This window comes from Choloepus didactylus, chromosome 1, assembly GCF_015220235.1.
Source record: "Choloepus didactylus isolate mChoDid1 chromosome 1, mChoDid1.pri, whole genome shotgun sequence".
Taxonomy (NCBI): Eukaryota; Metazoa; Chordata; class Mammalia; order Pilosa; family Megalonychidae; genus Choloepus; species Choloepus didactylus.
In genome coordinates this window covers 198,297,411-198,315,462 of record NC_051307.1, presented here as the reverse complement: position 1 = coordinate 198,315,462, position 18,052 = coordinate 198,297,411, and the positions used below count along the sequence as shown (strand labels likewise).

Sequence of the window (18,052 nt, the reverse complement as noted above, 5' to 3'; positions counted from 1 at the left end):
TCTCTGCCACTGAAGCTTATTTCATTTCCTTTCACATATGGACATTATTTTTTATTCAGTTAAGCCCGTTTTGGCTTTGTATTGGAGATGACTCATTGCTGACATTTGAGTTTATTGTACGGATATTGAAATATAGTTTTGAAACCTAAAAGTTAAGTAGTTGGGACAAATGTCATTAACTTATTTCCCTTAGTTGGGATATAGTTAACACTCTTCATGTTGCTCTTAAGACATTTCACTTGTATTTCTTTATCATGTCTCCATCTGATAATAGCATCTTTGTGGTCTTCCACCCAACTGTATGCACAGAGCTCCCTTCAAGGGATAAATTTATTTTGGGGACTGTTGTTCCTGAACCTCACTAGTTGTGTGGCCTTGAGCCAGTCCTCTCCAAGCCACAGTTTTCACCTCTGTAAATTGGGGATTAAGACACCTTCATTTGCCAAGGTTGTAGAGGATAAGAATAATGCCAGTAAAGGGCCTAGCCCAGTGCCAGGCAACTAAGAAGCTGCTGTGATTATTTATCATTTAAATGGCGGGATGAACAGCAACAGATTTGGGCCTCTTCTCTGTCCCTTTCTTTACCCAGTTCGATCAGAAAGAGAAGGCCACCCTTCTGGGCAACAAGAAGGACTATTGGGATTACTTCTGTGACTGCCTGGCCAAAGTGAAAGGAGCCAATGATGGGATCCAATTCGTCAAGTCTATTTCAGAGGTAAGCTGAGCAGAGCAGCCAAGGACCTCACATCTTCCTCTCACCTGCCTGAATATCTCTTGCAGAGACCTTTGCTGCAGACAGCCAGGTGAGGAATTCTGGTCTTACAGGTGGTAAAGAAGTAAAGAATTCCAGTCTAGGTATACTCAGGGAAACCACTTAAGTGAGCCTTACCTAGCAGAGGAATGGCGCAGTCTGAATCTGTGCATGAGACCACATTCCCCCCATTACCTAACAGGTAGGCCATTCACTCTGCAGTCTCTATTCCTGGTGCCCCTTGGAGGCATACAGCACAGGGTGCCTCCACCTTTAAAAAAAATCTGTTTCTTAGAATTCTTAAAGAGTTTTCTAGGCTGCTTTCCCTACAATTTGCCCAGGAAGCTTGGGTTCAAAATGAAGACCATGCTGTTAGATCTCAGGTGCTTTATCTTAAAATGTTAATGTACTAAGTGATTTCCCACATTTAGTTGTAAGCCCCTCATGTACAGAATGCCATTCTTTGCCATACTACAAAACTCCAGAACAACAAATAGAAAGGACCTCCCTCTCTCTCTCCCCCTCTCTTTCTATCTGTCTCTATCTCCATCTCCATGTCTCTATCTCTATCTCTATCTCTATCTCTATCTCTATCTCTACCTCCACCTCCACCTTCTACCTCCACCTCCTACCTCCTACCTCCTACCTCTCTGCCTTTCTTCCTCTCTACCCTCTGCAATGAATCTCTTTTCCCTCTCTCTCATCAGCCTAGTCTATCTGGGTGTGAAGAACTTTGTATATTAGGGAGCAAGTAAACCCTTAGATTTGGGGCAGGAGGTCTGAAAGAGTTTGTACATTTTTTTTTTTCTTTTCAGTATCTCTTCAGTAAATTTAAAGCCACTTATGACTCAACAGACATGCTCCTTAGCTGGTCTCCTACAAAGGGCAGCAGGGTCAGGTGCTCTGGGAAGGACTCCTCCCCTGACCTTGCCAGCTGGGGCCTAATGAATTTCTTCTTACAGAGAGTGATGGTGCTAGGTATGCTAACATTGAGGGCTGGGCATTTTCCACCAGCTGCACCCTCTGACATTTAGCTGAGAAAATGAGAAAGATCCTGGCTCCAAAGAGTTTATTCTGCAAGTTTCCTTAATGTCCATGTGCTGTAGGCAGGTCTTGTGAGACCTTGCCTAGTAAGCTACTCAGATCCATTCTATAGAACATTGTTTTAATGCATCATAAATCTGGAGGGAGTTTTTGTCACCCTTCTGTCCATAAATCTAGAAAGAGTCCCCATTTTCACCTCCTCTCTTCCACTCCTCAGCCACTACAACAGAGCAACCAAAGCCCTTGACTTTATGACTTCAGATAACTGAAGTCTGGGAATAAATTTAATTTTAATCCTTAATCCCCATGGTTGCAAAATGTTTGCTAAAACATGTCTGCTTTTTGGCTAGCTTCCTTTTCTTATCTCATAATGCTGTTTGACCTTAGACAATTTAAGGCCAGGGAAACTGACTTTCTGGAAGCAAAAAGTGTCCCCTACTTGCACAGACATTCTCTGTCTTTTGGTGGCTGGCATAGGCTCCACTTCTCATAGGGTCCCGTTGTTCCAGCTCTTTTGAAGACTCTGCTCCCAGGGGTATCATTGGGTAGAATGGCCTGGAACATTACTGGACTGGGGGCTATGGGATACTTGGATTGGGTTTTTAAAATCAAGTGCTATCTAGGTCAAAGGGTAAAAGTTAATGGATAAAAAGCATTTTTTGGTCCCCTCAGAACCCTTTGGGGAGTTGGTAGGTAGCCACTTGGGCTAAAAATTGTCCAAGGCTTCAATAGGCCATATCCAGAGGTTCAGAATGGACTGTGTTTCACCACCATGAAACAGTGTCAGAACCAGGGTGTAGTTTGGTATGGGACTCCTGGCTCAGTGGCCTGTTTTAAAGCAGAATCAGCCCTTGTATAATCTGCAGACTTCCTATCCTTTGCTGCTGTTTTATCATTTCTCAGTATAGTGTGTATGGGTTCTGATTAGATGCTAAAAAAATTAGGAAATCAGGAAATGAAAGTGGTCCCAAGATCAAAATAAATAAAAGGGCCATGGAATATTTTTGTACAAGGAAATTTTGTTCCCTTCTCCAAAGAATGTTTAAAAATACCTTTCGAAATAGATAGCTCTCTGATCATGGTGATGAAATACACAAATAGGTGATGATATTACAAAACATTGATTGGATACTTTGGATGGATTGTATGGTGTGTGAATATATCTCAATAAAATTATATTAAAAAGGAAAGAATTTTAAAAATGAAAAAATAAATAGCTCCCTTTATATATAATCAATTCATTTATATATATTTGAAGATATATATAGCATATATGTATCTTCAAATGCTTGCCATTAAAGTTTTAATTAATTTCTAAAGGTTGTTAAAATGGCTTATTTACTCATAATCAGGACAAGCCCCTGCCTTTAGGAGCTTACAGATGTAGGCTATGTGAGGCTCCTGTGCGTGGGCGTGTATGTGACAGGCTTCACTTCACACTGCCTTGCTCAGCAGCTCTCTGCTGCCTGAGTTTCCTGGTTATCACCATCAAATACTTCTTGTTCTCACCTCACTCATCAGAGGTAAAAGTATTTGGACACGGAGTTGCCATCCAGACTCTCCCCTGAGCATCTGTCACCATCAGCTATCTGTAGACATGCTAAGGTGGTTTTTCTAAAGCCAGCAAGTGAGACTGCTGCCCACCTTCATTTCTGTGTATCTTGAGGGTACCCAAAACCTGCAAAATTGACATGGAGAAATGTCTTACAGCTTCTCTGGTTCGTGAGGTTTCACACCTTTTTGTTTTTTAAAACTGCTTCATATTGAAAATTTTCCTAGTGTCAGCAACAAGAAGAAATATAAGTCTGAGGTAAAAGATGCTCTAGTGGGATTTTTACACCATCATTAGGGGGCTGATGCTTGAGGCGATACCATGTGTTTCTTGTCTCAATCCAGTTCAGTAACTGGTGTCTTAATAATATGGGTATTAGGACCCTCTTGGTCAACCACTGCTCGCCCTCCTCCTGCCATACATAAGCAAGGTAAATATTTCTGACCTGAAGGGCTGGGGAGGGCATGTCCCAGCCCTACCCCACTCAGAGCCAGAGCCTGACTGAGCAGGAGTATGTGGTAGGGCAGGAGGTTTTGCATTCCCGCCTACTTTTCTTTAGTTTCTGGGGCTGAAATGTCAGGAGTATAAATCCTAATTTGCATACTGGTCTCCCTTGTCTTCTGTCACTGTCCCCTTTATTTTGTCCTCAAGGCAGGCAGTCTCTGGCCAGCACACCCCACCTGTAGCAAAACAAGTGGCCAGAAACCTCTTTAGAAACCATATCCTGAGAGGTAGATTTAAGCCTCAAAACCGTTCTAGTCACATCTTGTCCTTGTTCAGAATTGCTTTTATCATTATGGGCACTTTGTGGGGGAGGTTTCTAAGTCACGTGTGCACCTGGGCCCTCCTGGGCTCCCACCTCAGACTTCTGGGAACAGACCTACGTCCATTTTTCATTACCCCGCCGTGGCTGGCTGCCCAGAGACACCCCTGCTTTCACCCCGTGGGCACCTTCTGACTAAATGCAGTGAATTGACACGTCTGAAAAGAAACAGATCCAGCCAGGAAAGCACTGACAGTTACAGAGATTTTACTTAACAGTTTCATGAGGACCCAAAGGAGGCAGTTACACGTTCAGCAAAACTTCCTAAAAATTCCCTTTAAAACACCTCTGCCCTTTTCCCTAATCTCACCTACCCCCTCCACAAGTCCTCCAGTCAAACCCCTTAGGCCTCCTCCCCTGCTCCTATTCCCTCAACACGTTGGAAACCAGCATAGACATTATTAACTGAACTGAGACCATCTCTCTTACTCCTTAAGCTCACTTCTGGTGTGGGAAGCCCTTTGTTTACCTCCAAGTTTTATTCTAAATATTACAAATTAAATCAAACCATTTCACATCTGATTCCAAACCCAGAGATTTTGATGGAGCAAAGGAGGGAGAATAACATTCCAGTAAAATCTACATGTTTGGGAGCTTCTCATATCTTCCTTGAAATGTTTTCTAGAGTCTAGAGTCCACAGATTATTCTCAGCATGGAGGCCTGCTTGAAGTCCATCCATTTCAGGCCTCACTCTTTGGAGTGACATTATCAAATGTTTTACTTCCTTTGAGGGACATGGGTGAAGCCAGTTTTTAGGGAAGGATTGGGTGCCCTTTTCTGCCCTGTATCTGTTTTTTGCAAATTATCCATGAGGCCACGTCTGTATTTGGACTTAGGCTAACACCTCTTCATCTCTATGTAATCTGTTTTTCCAGTTCCGAACATCTCTGGGGAAAGGAAGAGCATTTGTTCGCTATTCCTTGGTGCACCAGAGGTTGGCAGACACCTTACAGCAGTGCTTCATGAACACCAAAGTGACCAGGTAAATACATGACAGTGTTAGGGTGTATCAGCATAACATTCAGAAATGAACTGAAGTCTCTTCCTTAATAATAACCACAACTGCAGCAGCAGTGCCTATTTGTGTCACACCTTGGCATGTGCAAAATCCTTCCACAGCCATCAGTCATTCTCTTCTATGCCTCTGACTGTCCTTGATGCATGTCAGGTGGGTAGCATCAAGTGTTCACAGGTGAGAAAAATGAGCCTCAGGCAAAATGCTTTTCTCAGGCCCCACTGATGTCCGATTGCCAAATGTGATCCAGTTGTCCTAACCCATAATGCCAGGATGGAGTGTCCTTAGTGACAGTGCTAATGGACAGTCCCCACTGTTAGCTGAAGATCTGTGGTTTGCACCTTTCTGGCCTCTCAGTAGGATCACCTGTGGGGCTTTGAACACCACTGAGCCTGGGGCCTCACCTGAGACACTGAATCAACATCTCTTAGGGGTATCTGGACTCCCTGGAGACTGATGGACAACTAGGATTGGGAGCCCCTGCAGAGCCCAGGTTGTCCATGGTGGTCTGCTTTTGTGCTAGTGCTGAAGCCCCAGCAGGGAAGCAGGAAGGAAGGAGGGAGGTGGGGATTAAGTGGATAAAGGGGAGAGGTTGGCATCGAATTAGGAGTACAAATCCAGTACTATTTGGGTTGCAGAGCTCCCTTTTTTTCCAGCTTTGCGTCTCTTCTCTCCAGGGAGTGTTTTCTAGTTAATCAAAGGAATCTCTTCTGAATTTAAAGAAAAAAAGCTATTGGGGCAAAATGTTTTCTTTCATTTTGTCACCTTTAAGATTGATTTCCATAAAGAGCATTTCTCATGCATGTGGCAGGCCTTGTGAATCCATGTGAGTTGAGAAAGTGTGGGCATTTAAGTGTATTCTGCTTGATTTGTTTGGTGAAGACTGTCATAATTGAGTTCCAGTGTATCATACTTCACAGATATCAGTCAAGTAGATTTTTAAACTCATCAGGGTTGTCTTTTTTGACCCTTGTTGCTTTACATAAAATAAAACAATACCACCTCAAAGTGCAAATAAAGTTTTTGGTAGAGACTTTGTTCCTTGGCTCTTAATTGGCATCTGGATAGAAATCAGAGGTGAATTCATACTGTGAATTCACAGTGGTCTGAATCACAGTGGTCCATACTGTGTTCTGGAGAAGGAATAGAAAGTGAGGTTGCCTTTGAAAAAGGAAGTATCCTTTCTCCAATGACTGTCCTTTCTTGACAATAATTGAGATTTGAAGTTTCTCACATCCTTTTTGGAAAATAGGTAAATGAATAAGCATCTACATCAATTGCAGTAATTTCTTTGAAGAAGAGCAAGCTTATTTGAGAGATGTATGCTCCTGCAGTGAAAATCAAGTTGGTTTGTCTGTGTGTCTTCAGTTGAAGAACCGAGTTGGAATTTGATGAGGAGGAGCCACACTGGGAGGAATGATTAAATTTGCTCCATCCTTCTTTATTGCTCCGGTGACTGACACATTTTTATGTTTTTCTGCAGTGACTGGTACTATGCAAGGAGCCCTTTTCTAAAGCCAAAGCTGAGCTCTGACATTGTGGGCCAACTCTATGAGCTGACCGAGGTCCAGTTTGACCTGGCATCAAGGGGCTATGACTTGGATGCTGCCTGGCCAACGTTTGCCCGGTACTTTGAAGAACTGTTCAGTTTAAAAGACAGGGGAAAGAGATGTTTGAGGTTTTTGAGATTGCCGCCAGTCTATTCAAGCAGCTCTGCTTGCTAAGTAAATCACATAAAATGTTACAACTTTTATGCCTGCTAATTTTACAGTCTTGGTTGAATCATGACCAAAGATAACTTATGAAAACTCCAACTAAACTAGCCTAATTGGGCAGATGTTATGAGGCAGCGGAGATACATGGGCAAAATCTGAGGTTTTAAAATATTTTCCAGGGATTTGACATGGGATTGGGGGTGAGGAGAGCAGGTGGGCTTTTCTCCATTTGTGTGCTCGCAAATGTTATTGAGACCTTCCAGGCAGTAGGAGAGGGAGCAAAAGCTACAGCTCATCCATGTAAGGGTTGCTAGGAAGGTTGCTACGTTTTTGTTTCTTCTTTTATCTTTTATGGGGCCATTGGCTGATAGTTTACCTTACACCAGTGGCTGTCAAATTGAACCCTTACAACCCCTGCAACCCTTACAAGTCCAGGAGGGAGGGGGCTCAGAGAGTGAAGGGACTTCCTCAAAGTCATACAGCTGGTGAGCAGCAGGGCCAGGACACCAGGTGTGAGTTAACCTCAAGTTGAGCATCCTTTGGTTTGTTTTGCTTTCTGTTAATAGGGTTTTTTTTAATTTTTAATTTAAAATTTTTGGTTCAGAAACATTTTCAATGGAGGGAAAATTACTGAATATAATATGATACCCATGTAACAACAGCCAGGATTTAGTAGCTAATATTTTGCCGTATTTACTTCAGATGTCTTTTTTTTTAATTACTTTGAAATAATTTCAGAATTACAGAGAAGTTGCAAAGATAGTACAGAGTACTCCTATATCTTTTGTTGTGATTCTCCACTTGTCAGTATTTTACCATAATTGTTTTATCATTTTTTTAATATAAAAGATCTTGGTTTATTTCCAAAACCATTTGAGAGTAAATTGCAGACTTGATTCTCTTTTAGTGTGAAGTACTTTATTGTGTATTTTCTAAAATCAGGGACCTCTTCTTAATATAACCTTGGTACAATTATTAAAATCAGGAAATTAACATTTGCACAATATTGCTATCTAATCTATAGACGTTATTCATATTTTGCCAATTGTCCTGAAAATGGTCTTTTCAGAGTAAAAAAAATATTTTGCATCCAACTGGACCTGGATTGAATCTAGGATCACATGTTGCAGTTAATTTTCATGGCTTTCTAGTCTCCTTTAATTTGGAATAGTTTGTCAGCTTAGTCTTCCATGACATTCAGATTTTGAAGCGTTCTGGCCAGTTTGTGCCGTGAAATGTTACTTAATTTGGGTTTGTCTGGTGTTTCTTTTTAATTGGATTCAGTTTGAGCATTTTTGACAGGTATGCCTCATATATAATGTTGTGTTCTTCTCACATAATGTCTAGAGGCACACTCTGATGATGTGTTTCATTACTAGCAAGATTAACCACGGTAATTTGGTAAGGTGGTACTTGCCGAGTTTCTCCACTGTCAAGTTACTGTTTCTTCCTTTGTAATTCATACATATCTTTGGGTAGGGGAATTATCCTGTTTCTCATAAATCTCTCCTACCAGTTTTATTATACATTGATAATTGTTGCCTGAATCAGTTATTGCTGTCATGGTTACCAAAGAGTGGTTTTCTAACTCTGATATTCCTTTTACATTATTTGATGGTCTTTCCTTCTGTAAGGAAGATCTCTTCCTCCACCACCACCCCCCACCCCCACTTATTTATTCATTTACTTATTCATTCACATCAGCATGGACTCGTAAATTCTTATTTTTTTCAGTAGGTTATATTCTGTCACTGTCATTATTTATTTTAAAGATTATTGTCTTATGTTTGGCCAGTGGGAGCCCCTTCTTGTTTTTTTGTTTTTGTTTTTGTTTTTTTTGTTTGTTTGTTTTTGCCTGATTTCTTTTTCTTTAAGAAATAAAATATTATAGAGCCAACTAAAACCCTACCCCACTGCCATCCTTTTCTCCTTCCTCCCCTTCTAGGAGTAATCATAGCCCTTTAGTTGATTCATGTGGTTCTCAAATGTTTTTCTGTTTTTATTACGTGTGTATCCGTAAATATTTCATATATATACATAAATATACATACACACATACATATCATTTTATTTTGTATAGTTTTAAAAAATGTGCATGCATTGAGTCATGCGATAGCTAGCTATCCTTTTGCAACTCGCTTTTTTCATTCAGCATTGTTTTTGAGATTTTTATATGTGTTTGCACATGGAATTCTATAGATTTAGAGCAGGAGTCAGCAAACTATGGCCCATGGAGTGGCTACTTTGTTTTATAAATTTTACTGAAACATAGCTTCCTTTCCCTATTCATTTACATATTGCCTATGGCAGAGCTGAGTCGTCGCAACAGAGACCATTTGGCCCTCGTGCCTGAGATATTTATACTCTGGCCCTAACAGAAAAAGATTATTGACTCATGGTGTCGAATATTCTGTTGTACAAACCAACCACAGTTTATATATTTCCCTAGTGATATAGAGTTATGCTGGTTCTGCTTTTTCCACTTACAGTACTGTAAAGAGCATCCTCATACATCTCGTCATGTGCATCCATGACTGCCTTTAGGGTAGATACTGAGAAGTGGAATTGCTGGGTTGTAAAGACTAATAAGTTTGAAAATGCAATCATTTTGGTTTAAGGAGATTTTGGTGAAGTGAAAGTGTGTTTCATTTGTAACGATCCTACTAAACGAGAGTTACCACACAAGCCTTTATATCTTTAGACTAGTGCTTGTTCACTGGTTCTTTATACAATGAGGGAAATATTCTGTCTACACTACCCAATGTGGTTACATGAACTAAAAGCGGGTCTTCTAGCCGCATTATCTGTGTGTAATATAAAACAGTGATCATGAGCCCCTAAGTACAAAGTGACTTTTTATTTTTTTTATTTATTTATTTTTTTACTAAATTGACTGGTACTCACTAGCAGACATCTGCAGGCATCAGAGGTTCAAGGAAAATTTAAACCTCAAATTGGAAAATATATGTTCCTTTAACTCTTTTTGGGAGTAGGATGAAAGCTGTCATGATTAAATTTTAGCATGGAGTCCATCAGTCACAGACCAACATGAGTGTATTCTTTGGTGGAAATCACTGGGTTTTGCCATCTTACACTCTATTGAGAGGGCAGTGCTCCCTATGACCATCCTGGTGCCTACTAAGGCCCCCCTGGGGGGGGCAGGGCGGTGTTTGAATGTGTGTATGTGATTTCTTGCTCTAAATACAAGTATGTCCATTCTGTGGCCCCACAGGAGGACTCTGGCTACTGGCTCTTCTGCTTACATGTGGAAACCCCCTAGCCGAAGCTCCAGCATGAACAGTTTGGTGAGCAACTACCTGCAGGTAATGCCCGAAAGGCTTTGGGTTTCCTCACTATAGTGTCACCCAGGTTATGTCCTTGTGCCCAGCAACTCACAGGTGATGTCTCAGATACCTGTTGTGTAAGCCAGAGCAATATAACAGCTGTTATACCAGCTGTTTCTTGGAATCCAAACTTTTACAACCAAATACAATGTAGGCCCTTTTAAAATTGAGTTTTTTTTTAAGTTTTTAAAATATTTTAAAGGCAACAGTTTAGCACTGTGGCTAAAAGCAGGAGTCATATCCTGACTTTGTCACCTATCAGCTGTGTGACCCTAGGCAAATTACTTAATCTCTCAAAGCTTCAGCTCTGTCGTCCATAAAATGGAGATCATAAAAGTCATTCTAGCTCATAAGGTGCTTGTGAGCATTGCATGAGGAAGTACAAGTATGGTACATAAAGGCTTGACATAGGGAAATGCTCAAAAAATGTTAGTAGGTAGTGTTAGTTTTGTTACTTTTGTTAGAAATGTGAGTGTATCTTTATAGCTATATATAGTTTTTTGATAATGAGTGCCAAAATTAGTCAGCAATAAAATATAATGATTAATATAAGAAGTATTAAGAGTAGAAAATAGACTAATCCTTTACGCTATTTTGTGGTTTACTCATGACTGATATGAGTTGTGTGTATAGTGCAATGGGTTTGAAATATAACAATTTATCTAACAATTAGCATCCATTATTTTAGTAAAGCTAAAGGAGGCTGGCATCATAAACATGAGTTCTTAGTTTCAGTATACATTTTGGTATCACGTCTTTGGAATACACTGCTGACCTTATGGCACATACTCTGAGCAGAGTTTCTAGTCCTTTGAAAAGCTTATTAGACTAACTTTGGCTCATAGAATTACTGTATTTTTACTTCTGTGCTCTCATTAGACTCTAAATGTTGACCAACTAGCCATGTAGCTTCAATCCAGAGCCACTTCTTTTTTGTGTTTTTCTTCCCCAGACTCAGGAGATGGCCTCCAGCTTTGACCTGAACAGCCCTTTACGTAACGAGGCACTGGAGGGCTTTGACGAGATGCGGCTGGAGCTGGACCAGTTGGAGGTGCGGGAGAAGCAGTTGCAGGAGCAAATGCAACAGCTGGACAAAGAGAACCAGGAGCTTAGGGCAACTGTCAACTTGCAGGGAGAGCAGCTGCAGATGGAGAGGGAGAAGGGACGTGTTGCAGCTGAGGACAATGTTCGCCTCACTTGCTTGGTGGCCAAGCTCCAGAAACAGTGGGAGGTCACCCAGGCCACCCAGAGCACTGTAAAGGAGCTGCAGGAGTGTCTACAGGCCCTGGAGCTGGGTGCAGCAGAGAAGGAGGACCTTCACTCAGCCCTGCAGCAACTGGAGTCCACACTCCAGCCCCTGATGCAAGAACTCGAGGCCGCATGGGACTCACTGCATGGGACTCACCAGCATTTAGCCAGTTTCCCAGCCCGGCTGGCCATAGCCGAGCAGAAGGCAAATATAGCACTGGACACAAAAGGGCAGCAAGAGCCCGTCTTCAGTGACTCATCCCTAGAGATCCAGGCGTTGTGGGAGAAGCTTCGAACCCTAGAAAGGGAAAGCACTAAAGTCCAGATGCTCAATGGGCAGCAGAGTGCCCAGCTGGAGCAGCTGACCAAGGAGCTACAGCTGAAGGAGGAGGCCCGGGCTGACCTGGAACGCTTGGTGAAGGAATTGGCACCACTCCGGGAAGAGCTATCCAGGAAGGGACAGGAGGCAGCCGAGCTCCAACAACAGCTGCAGGAGTCACTAGCCCACTTGAGCTCCTTAGAGGAGGAGCTGGTGGAGGTGAGGCGGGAGGAGCAGCAGTGGCGGGAGGAGAAGGAGCTGCTGGAGCAGGAGACCAAGTCTCTAACAAGGCAGCTGCAGTTCCTGGAATCCCAGCTGTCACATGTGAGCCAGCATGTGAGTGACCTGGAGGAGCAGAAGCAGCAGCTCATTCAGGATAAAGACCACCTCAGGCAGAAGGTGGGGGAGCTGGAGCAACTTGCTGGACAGCCAGGCCCAGAGCCACCTGTGGCAGGTGAGAGGAGTGAGGCGCTGGCCCCCCTGCACTCAACCCTTCCACAGACCTGTGAGAAGCCAGAGGAGGAACAGAGAGGCCTGCAGGAGGGACAGATCAGTGATACCAGTGTGCAAGGGGGTGACCAGGAGGAGATGCTCCGTCAGGCCAACAAAGAGCTGGAGAAGGAGCTGCAGAATGTTGTTGGGCGCAATCAGCTCCTGGAAGGCAAGCTGCAGGCCCTGCAGGCTGATTATCAGGCCCTGCAACAGCGGGAGGCAACCATCCAAGGCTCTCTGGCCTCTCTGGAGTCAGAGCAGGCCAACATCCGGCACCTGGGCAACCAAATGGAGGCAAGCCTCTTGGCTGTGAAGAAGGCTAAGGAGACCATGAGGGCCAAGGTGGCAGAGAAGGAGGCTGCTCTGCAGAGCAAGGAAAGTGAGTGCCAGCAACTGCGGGAAGAGGCAGAAAAGTGCCGACAGCTAGTAGAGGTCCGGGACAGGGAGTTCAGGACCCTTGAGAGTCAGTGCCACCAGCAGACCCAGCTGATTGAGGTGCTCACAGCAGAGAAAGGTCAGCAGAGGCTCAGCCCACCGCAAGATGACAGCCCATCCCATGAGCTAGCAGCTCAGCTGGCCTTGTCTCAGGCACAGCTAGAGATCCATTGTGGGGAGGCCCAGCGGCTACAGGCTGAGGTGGTGGACCTCCAGGCCAAACTCTTGGCAGCCCTGGATGACCGGGAGAAGGTACAGAGCCAACTGGGTGTGGCTGAGGCTGTTTTGAAGGAGCACAAGGCCCTGGTGCAGCAACTGAAGGAGCAGAACGAAGCCCTCAATAGGGCCCACGTCCAGGAACTGCTGCAGTGCTCAGAGCGTGAAGGGGCACTGCAGGAAAGGGCCAGTGGTGCCCAGCGGAGGAAGGAGGAGCTCTGGGCCCTGCAGGAAGAGCTGACCCAGGTAAAACGAGGCTCCGAGGAGGCCCAGCTAGAGCACACTGAGCTGCAGGAGCAGTTGCACAGGGCCAACACAGACACAGCCGAGCTTGGCATCCAGGTCTGCGCACTGACTGCAGAGAAGAAGCAGTTGGAGGGGGCACTGGCCTGTGCCACCCGGCAGCTCCAGGATGCCACAGAGGCAGCCCTAAGGGAGCGAGAGGGTCTGGAACACCAAGTGGCAGGGCTGCAGCAAGAGAAGGAAAGCTTGCAGGTTAAGCTGAAGGTGGCCAAGGAGGCAGCTGGCTTACTGCCTGGCCTACAGGCCCAGCTGGCCCAAGCTGAGCAGCGAGCCCAGAGCCTCCAGGATGTTGCACACCAGGAGCTCGACACCCTCAAGTTCCAGCTGAGTACCGAGATCATGGACTACCAGAGCAGGCTTAAGGTAATCCTAGCCTCAACCCTCTGGGTTCTACCCACCTCCCTGGAGCAGGGCCCAGTGGGTCCATGAGGGAATGCACCTTAGGTCATGAGAATGTTCTGGGTGGACCCAGGCACCCCTTGGACCTGTCCTGCTGCCGTAGCTCGCAGTAGCATCTCTCTTCCTGCAGGAATATGTTAGGCACAGAACATCGAGGAGTGATGCCTTAGCTCAAAAGTCTAAACACAAGGCCTTTGCAGACAAGTTTGGCCCACACAGAATTTTTTTTTTTTTTAAATTAATAGCCAGCATTTAAAAACAGGATGTTTTATAAACAATTCTGTTTGGGGCTTCTTTTGAAATCTTGGAAGATCTAAAATCCGTGGGGCTTCATTCCCATGTGACAATAGTCAGCCAGTGAAGGAGGCATGCATCACATGCATCTTCCAGTTTTTCCCTTACACTCATTTATGTACTTGCCCTGCCCCTTTGAGCATGACTTTGAGACCCCAGCCTCAGCCTCTAGAACCTTCTGCAGAGTGCTAGCTTCTGGGTACATAGTAAGTGAATAACTAATCCCTGCAGGTGCTATCCATTGTAGGGAACTGAGTCAGTTAGTTTTTACAAGTCTCTTGGGTTGTAAGAGCTTGTCATTATCAGCAGTTACCATGTGTCTTTGATAACTGCACAAAGAAAAAGCATAGAAGGTTGAGAGCAAAGACAGGGCAGATGGCCACAGGGCCTTGACTTCCCATGTTTATTGCAAACCTACTTGCATTGAAGTCTGCAATCTCGTAGACCACCATGGCCCACTCCTGACCTTCCTGACCCTCCACTCTCAGACAATTCTAGCCTCCTACCCCATGCCACTCTGAGTGGCTCATAGGCCAATCAATTTGTCCCTTGCAGAAATTAAATTCTAAGTTTGGGGACCAGGCTACGTCTCTTTTCTCAATAATCTTGAAAGGTTTTTGTCACTTATAAAGCCCAAAGCTTATGGAGGAGCCAGTTGGGGGTGGGGGGAGGTAGTTAATGCTTTACCCATTTGGGGGATGGGACTGAGGAAGTCTCAGAGCAAGGACCCCACTTTCATGACTCCTTTCTCACCCTCCCCAGGCTGCCAGCGAAGAGTCTGAGAGCCTTAGGGGCCAACTTAAGGAACTAAGCCAGCAGCTGCAGAACTCCGAGGAGGCTGTGGGGAAGCTGAAGGTCAGTTTTTTTATTGGGGGTGGCGGGGTTGTGGGTATGGCCCACGGGAGTGCCTTCTGGGAGCCCTGAGTGGCAGCTGGCTGCCTGGGCTGCTGGCTTCTGCCTGGTCCTTTCCACTCCTAGTGTGTGCCGTTCAGAGGCCATTTAGAGGGCTCCTTGAAAGACTTCCAGTTCCCAGGCTGAAGCTGTCAGCAGGTCACCTTTGTAGACGCCCTGAGTTTGTATTAGGACCCACTTTCCCTCTCTGAACACTTGGCTGGAGCTGCCAGATATGGTTTTCACCCAGCCCTTGTGTCTCATGAAAAGGAAATAAGTTGCCTTCTTACCCTTCTCTGTAGGTGATTTCTAAGTAAGTGCTTTTAAACTGAGTAGGAGGAGGGGCAGTGCTGACATCATTGTCTTCAGGGCAGTGACTTTTTCACAGGAACTCTGCCCCCTCTCACCTCTTTCTCCATCCCCACCCTGGAGATTCTGATACATGCTGCCCCCTCCAACCTCCACAACCTGTTGCAATTGATGCTTTAAGAGTATACTTACTAACAGTAGTGTCACCTCTCACTCCCCATAAATACAGAGCAGGGGTTCTTGGCTTCTTCCATTTAAAAAACAACAACCTTTCATTTAGAAGTGTCCCAGTCATGTGGGTGGGTACCACACCAGTCACTTTATAGCACCTTGCATGGACTTCTGCAAGCTGAGTGTCTTCTCCCTGATGTTCCATGCCAGGCCATCCAAGCAGATATGGGAGAGAAGCTGAGATGCACCAGCAACCATCTTTCAGAGTGCCAGGCAGCCATGCTGATGAAGGATGAGGAGGGGGCTGCCCTGCACGAAAACCTGGAAAGGTTAGTTACACAGTCTATCCCGTGCAGCCATTGGTAGAGTCTTCAAGGAAGGGGTGTTGGGCACATAGTCATTTTGAAAGTCAGCCACTCATATCAGGTTAAAGAAGTCCTTTTGCAAGAAAAGCCACAAACCCAAAAAATGTCTGTGCCAGACGTTTTTGCAGACGTATTGGCAATATGCCGATCACAATCCTACACTCAGTTTTTTATGATGCTAAGGAACCTTTCTCTTAAGTCAGCTTTCTTATCTCTGGCAGGCATATTTCAGTTTAGTAACTTAAACATCATACTTTGGAAAAACTAAAATGAAATAAAAGTTAAGATATAATAATGGAAATAATAATAGCAAACAAATAATGCCAAAAATGTGCCAGACACTGTTTCAAATACATTTAACCCTCTCAGTGCTATGAGGAAGGCATTATTATTTGTCCCCATTTTATGGATGAGGAAAATGAGGCTAAGAGGAGTTGAGTAACTTTCCAGGGTCATACAGCATGTAAGTGATGATGGTAGGCCTGGAATCCAGACCATCTGGCTCCAGTCTGATTTCTCAACTACCCTAAGAGAACATACAGATAGAAGTATTTTGTTTTGTTTTAGAGTACTGATGTGTTTGTGTGTCTGTTTCCTCTCCATGGAAGTTTGCCTCAAGCTCTTCCCAATTTCATCTATAACGTGAGAGGCTGCAGGATAGGGGTGGGTTTATTCCAAGCTCATCCACAGAGAGTGAGTGGCCAGGGACCAGGAGCAGCCCGTCTTCAGGCAGACTCTCTGGTGCTGCACCCGTGGAGAGCAGATCACAGTTACTTCTTTCATCATGAGTCTTTTAGCCTTAAAATTCAGGCCTGACAGTGCTGGACTGTGAGCAACTTCCCTGAGCCTCCTCATCTTCAGGATTGGAGACATGGAATTGCTAGCCTGAGCCCATCATCTGATGAGCAGCTGGGGCTTGATTAAAACAGGTGTAGCAGGGAGGAGGGGATGCTGGGACAGTTGTGCCTGTGTGCCATCAGCAAAGACAGACACACCACCTTGTCCCAGGGCTTTAACTTTTCTACCCATCCCTCACTGGCCTGGCTGCCCTTAGCCAGGTCTTGTACATATGGTGATTTAAACCCAAGGAACCTACTGAGTTGGTGGTATTAAAAAAAAGAAAAAAAATGCTATAATAGTTGCTAAACTGTTGCTAAAACAAATACCATATATTGGGTTGGCTTAAATCACAGTAATTTATTGACTCACGGTTTTGATGCTAGAAGTCCAAAATTGAGGTGTCAACAAGGCAGTGCTTTCTTGCCAAAGACATTCTGGGGCTAGTTGCTGGCAATTCTTGGTCCTTGGTTTTTCTGCCACATGGCAGTGCACATGGCAATGTGTTTGTCCTTTATGTTCCAGCTTCCAGCTCCTGGCTCCTCCCTGTGGCTTCTCTTTCTGTGTTCAATTTCCTTTGCCTGTAAGGACTTCAGCCATGTTGGATTAAGACCCACTCAAATTCAGTTTGGGCGCACCTTAACTAATAACGTCTTCAAAGGCCCTGTATACAGGACCAGGGATTGGGACACGAGCATGCTGTTTGTGAGGGACATGATTCAATCCTCAACACAGTAGCTACTCACAAGGTCTCAGCAGTTGTTTCAGCTGCTCTAAGTTACATAACCTATCTGCCCAGGGTTGGATTTTATTTTATTTTATTCTTTTTTTTTTTTTCCTTTGGTGTACCCATGAATTCCTTTTGGTGGACAGTGTATAGTAAATAACTTCCTGACAACTTTATACTGGACTTGGAGGGGCTGCATTATCTACATGTTAATTAATCTCTCTGTAGAGCCCTGTATTTAATGGAGCTTTTACAAATGCTCTCTGGACCTTAAGGTTAACAGTGTGTTCTTGGGGATAGCTGAGCTGAGAGTGGAGTAGGCAAGGTGGGGAAGGTGGCTTGGTTCAGCCACGCCCCTCTGTCCTAGGCTCGAGAGACTCCACAGCACCAAAACAAGATTCTTTAGGCCTCAGGAGTCCGTCAGGCTGAATGCCTCCCTGTGCAGACAGTGTCCAGTCCTCAGGATGCCATGCTCCACATGTGGGACACCAGAGACACACGGCAGACAGATCCCTCTATGTGTGGTCACCCCAAGGAGGCTATGCCTCTGTCCTCTCTGTTCTAACCCCTTTTTCCTCTTGTTCATCCCACCCTCATGACCAGCCCATGAATCTTACACGTCGGGCTCCTCTCACAACCCCAGCCCCTGTCCAAGCACCAAGCAGTGCAGAGTTCAGCTCACCTGGGATGCTCCCAGCAATCCAGGGTCAATCTGATCTCACACAATGCTCCTTGTACTTAGTGAGCTGGGGTGGGGAGGGAGGATGGAAGGATTGAGTTTGTGAGGGGAGTCTTCAAGTC

General features: G+C 44.7%; 1 protein-coding gene across 4 annotated transcripts in view; it reads left to right on the top strand.

Annotated features, from left to right (window-relative positions):
* FYCO1 (FYVE and coiled-coil domain autophagy adaptor 1) overlaps positions 1–18,052 on the top strand; it is a 112,740-nt gene that overhangs the window by 14,990 nt on the left and 79,698 nt on the right. For 3 of the 4 annotated variants that reach the window (XM_037849137.1, XM_037849156.1, XM_037849146.1), the window contains exons 4-10: positions 590–715; positions 5,047–5,153; positions 6,670–6,813; positions 10,134–10,224; positions 11,198–13,621; positions 14,714–14,806; positions 15,533–15,651. In XM_037849137.1, the coding sequence (XP_037705065.1) occupies positions 590–715; positions 5,047–5,153; positions 6,670–6,813; positions 10,134–10,224; positions 11,198–13,621; positions 14,714–14,806; positions 15,533–15,651 (3,104 nt within the window). Of the gene's footprint in view, positions 1–589; positions 716–5,046; positions 5,154–6,669; positions 6,814–6,885; positions 6,911–10,133; positions 10,225–11,197; positions 13,622–14,713; positions 14,807–15,532; positions 15,652–18,052 lie in introns of those variants that run through there. The other variant, XM_037849167.1, reaches the window with a different exon arrangement.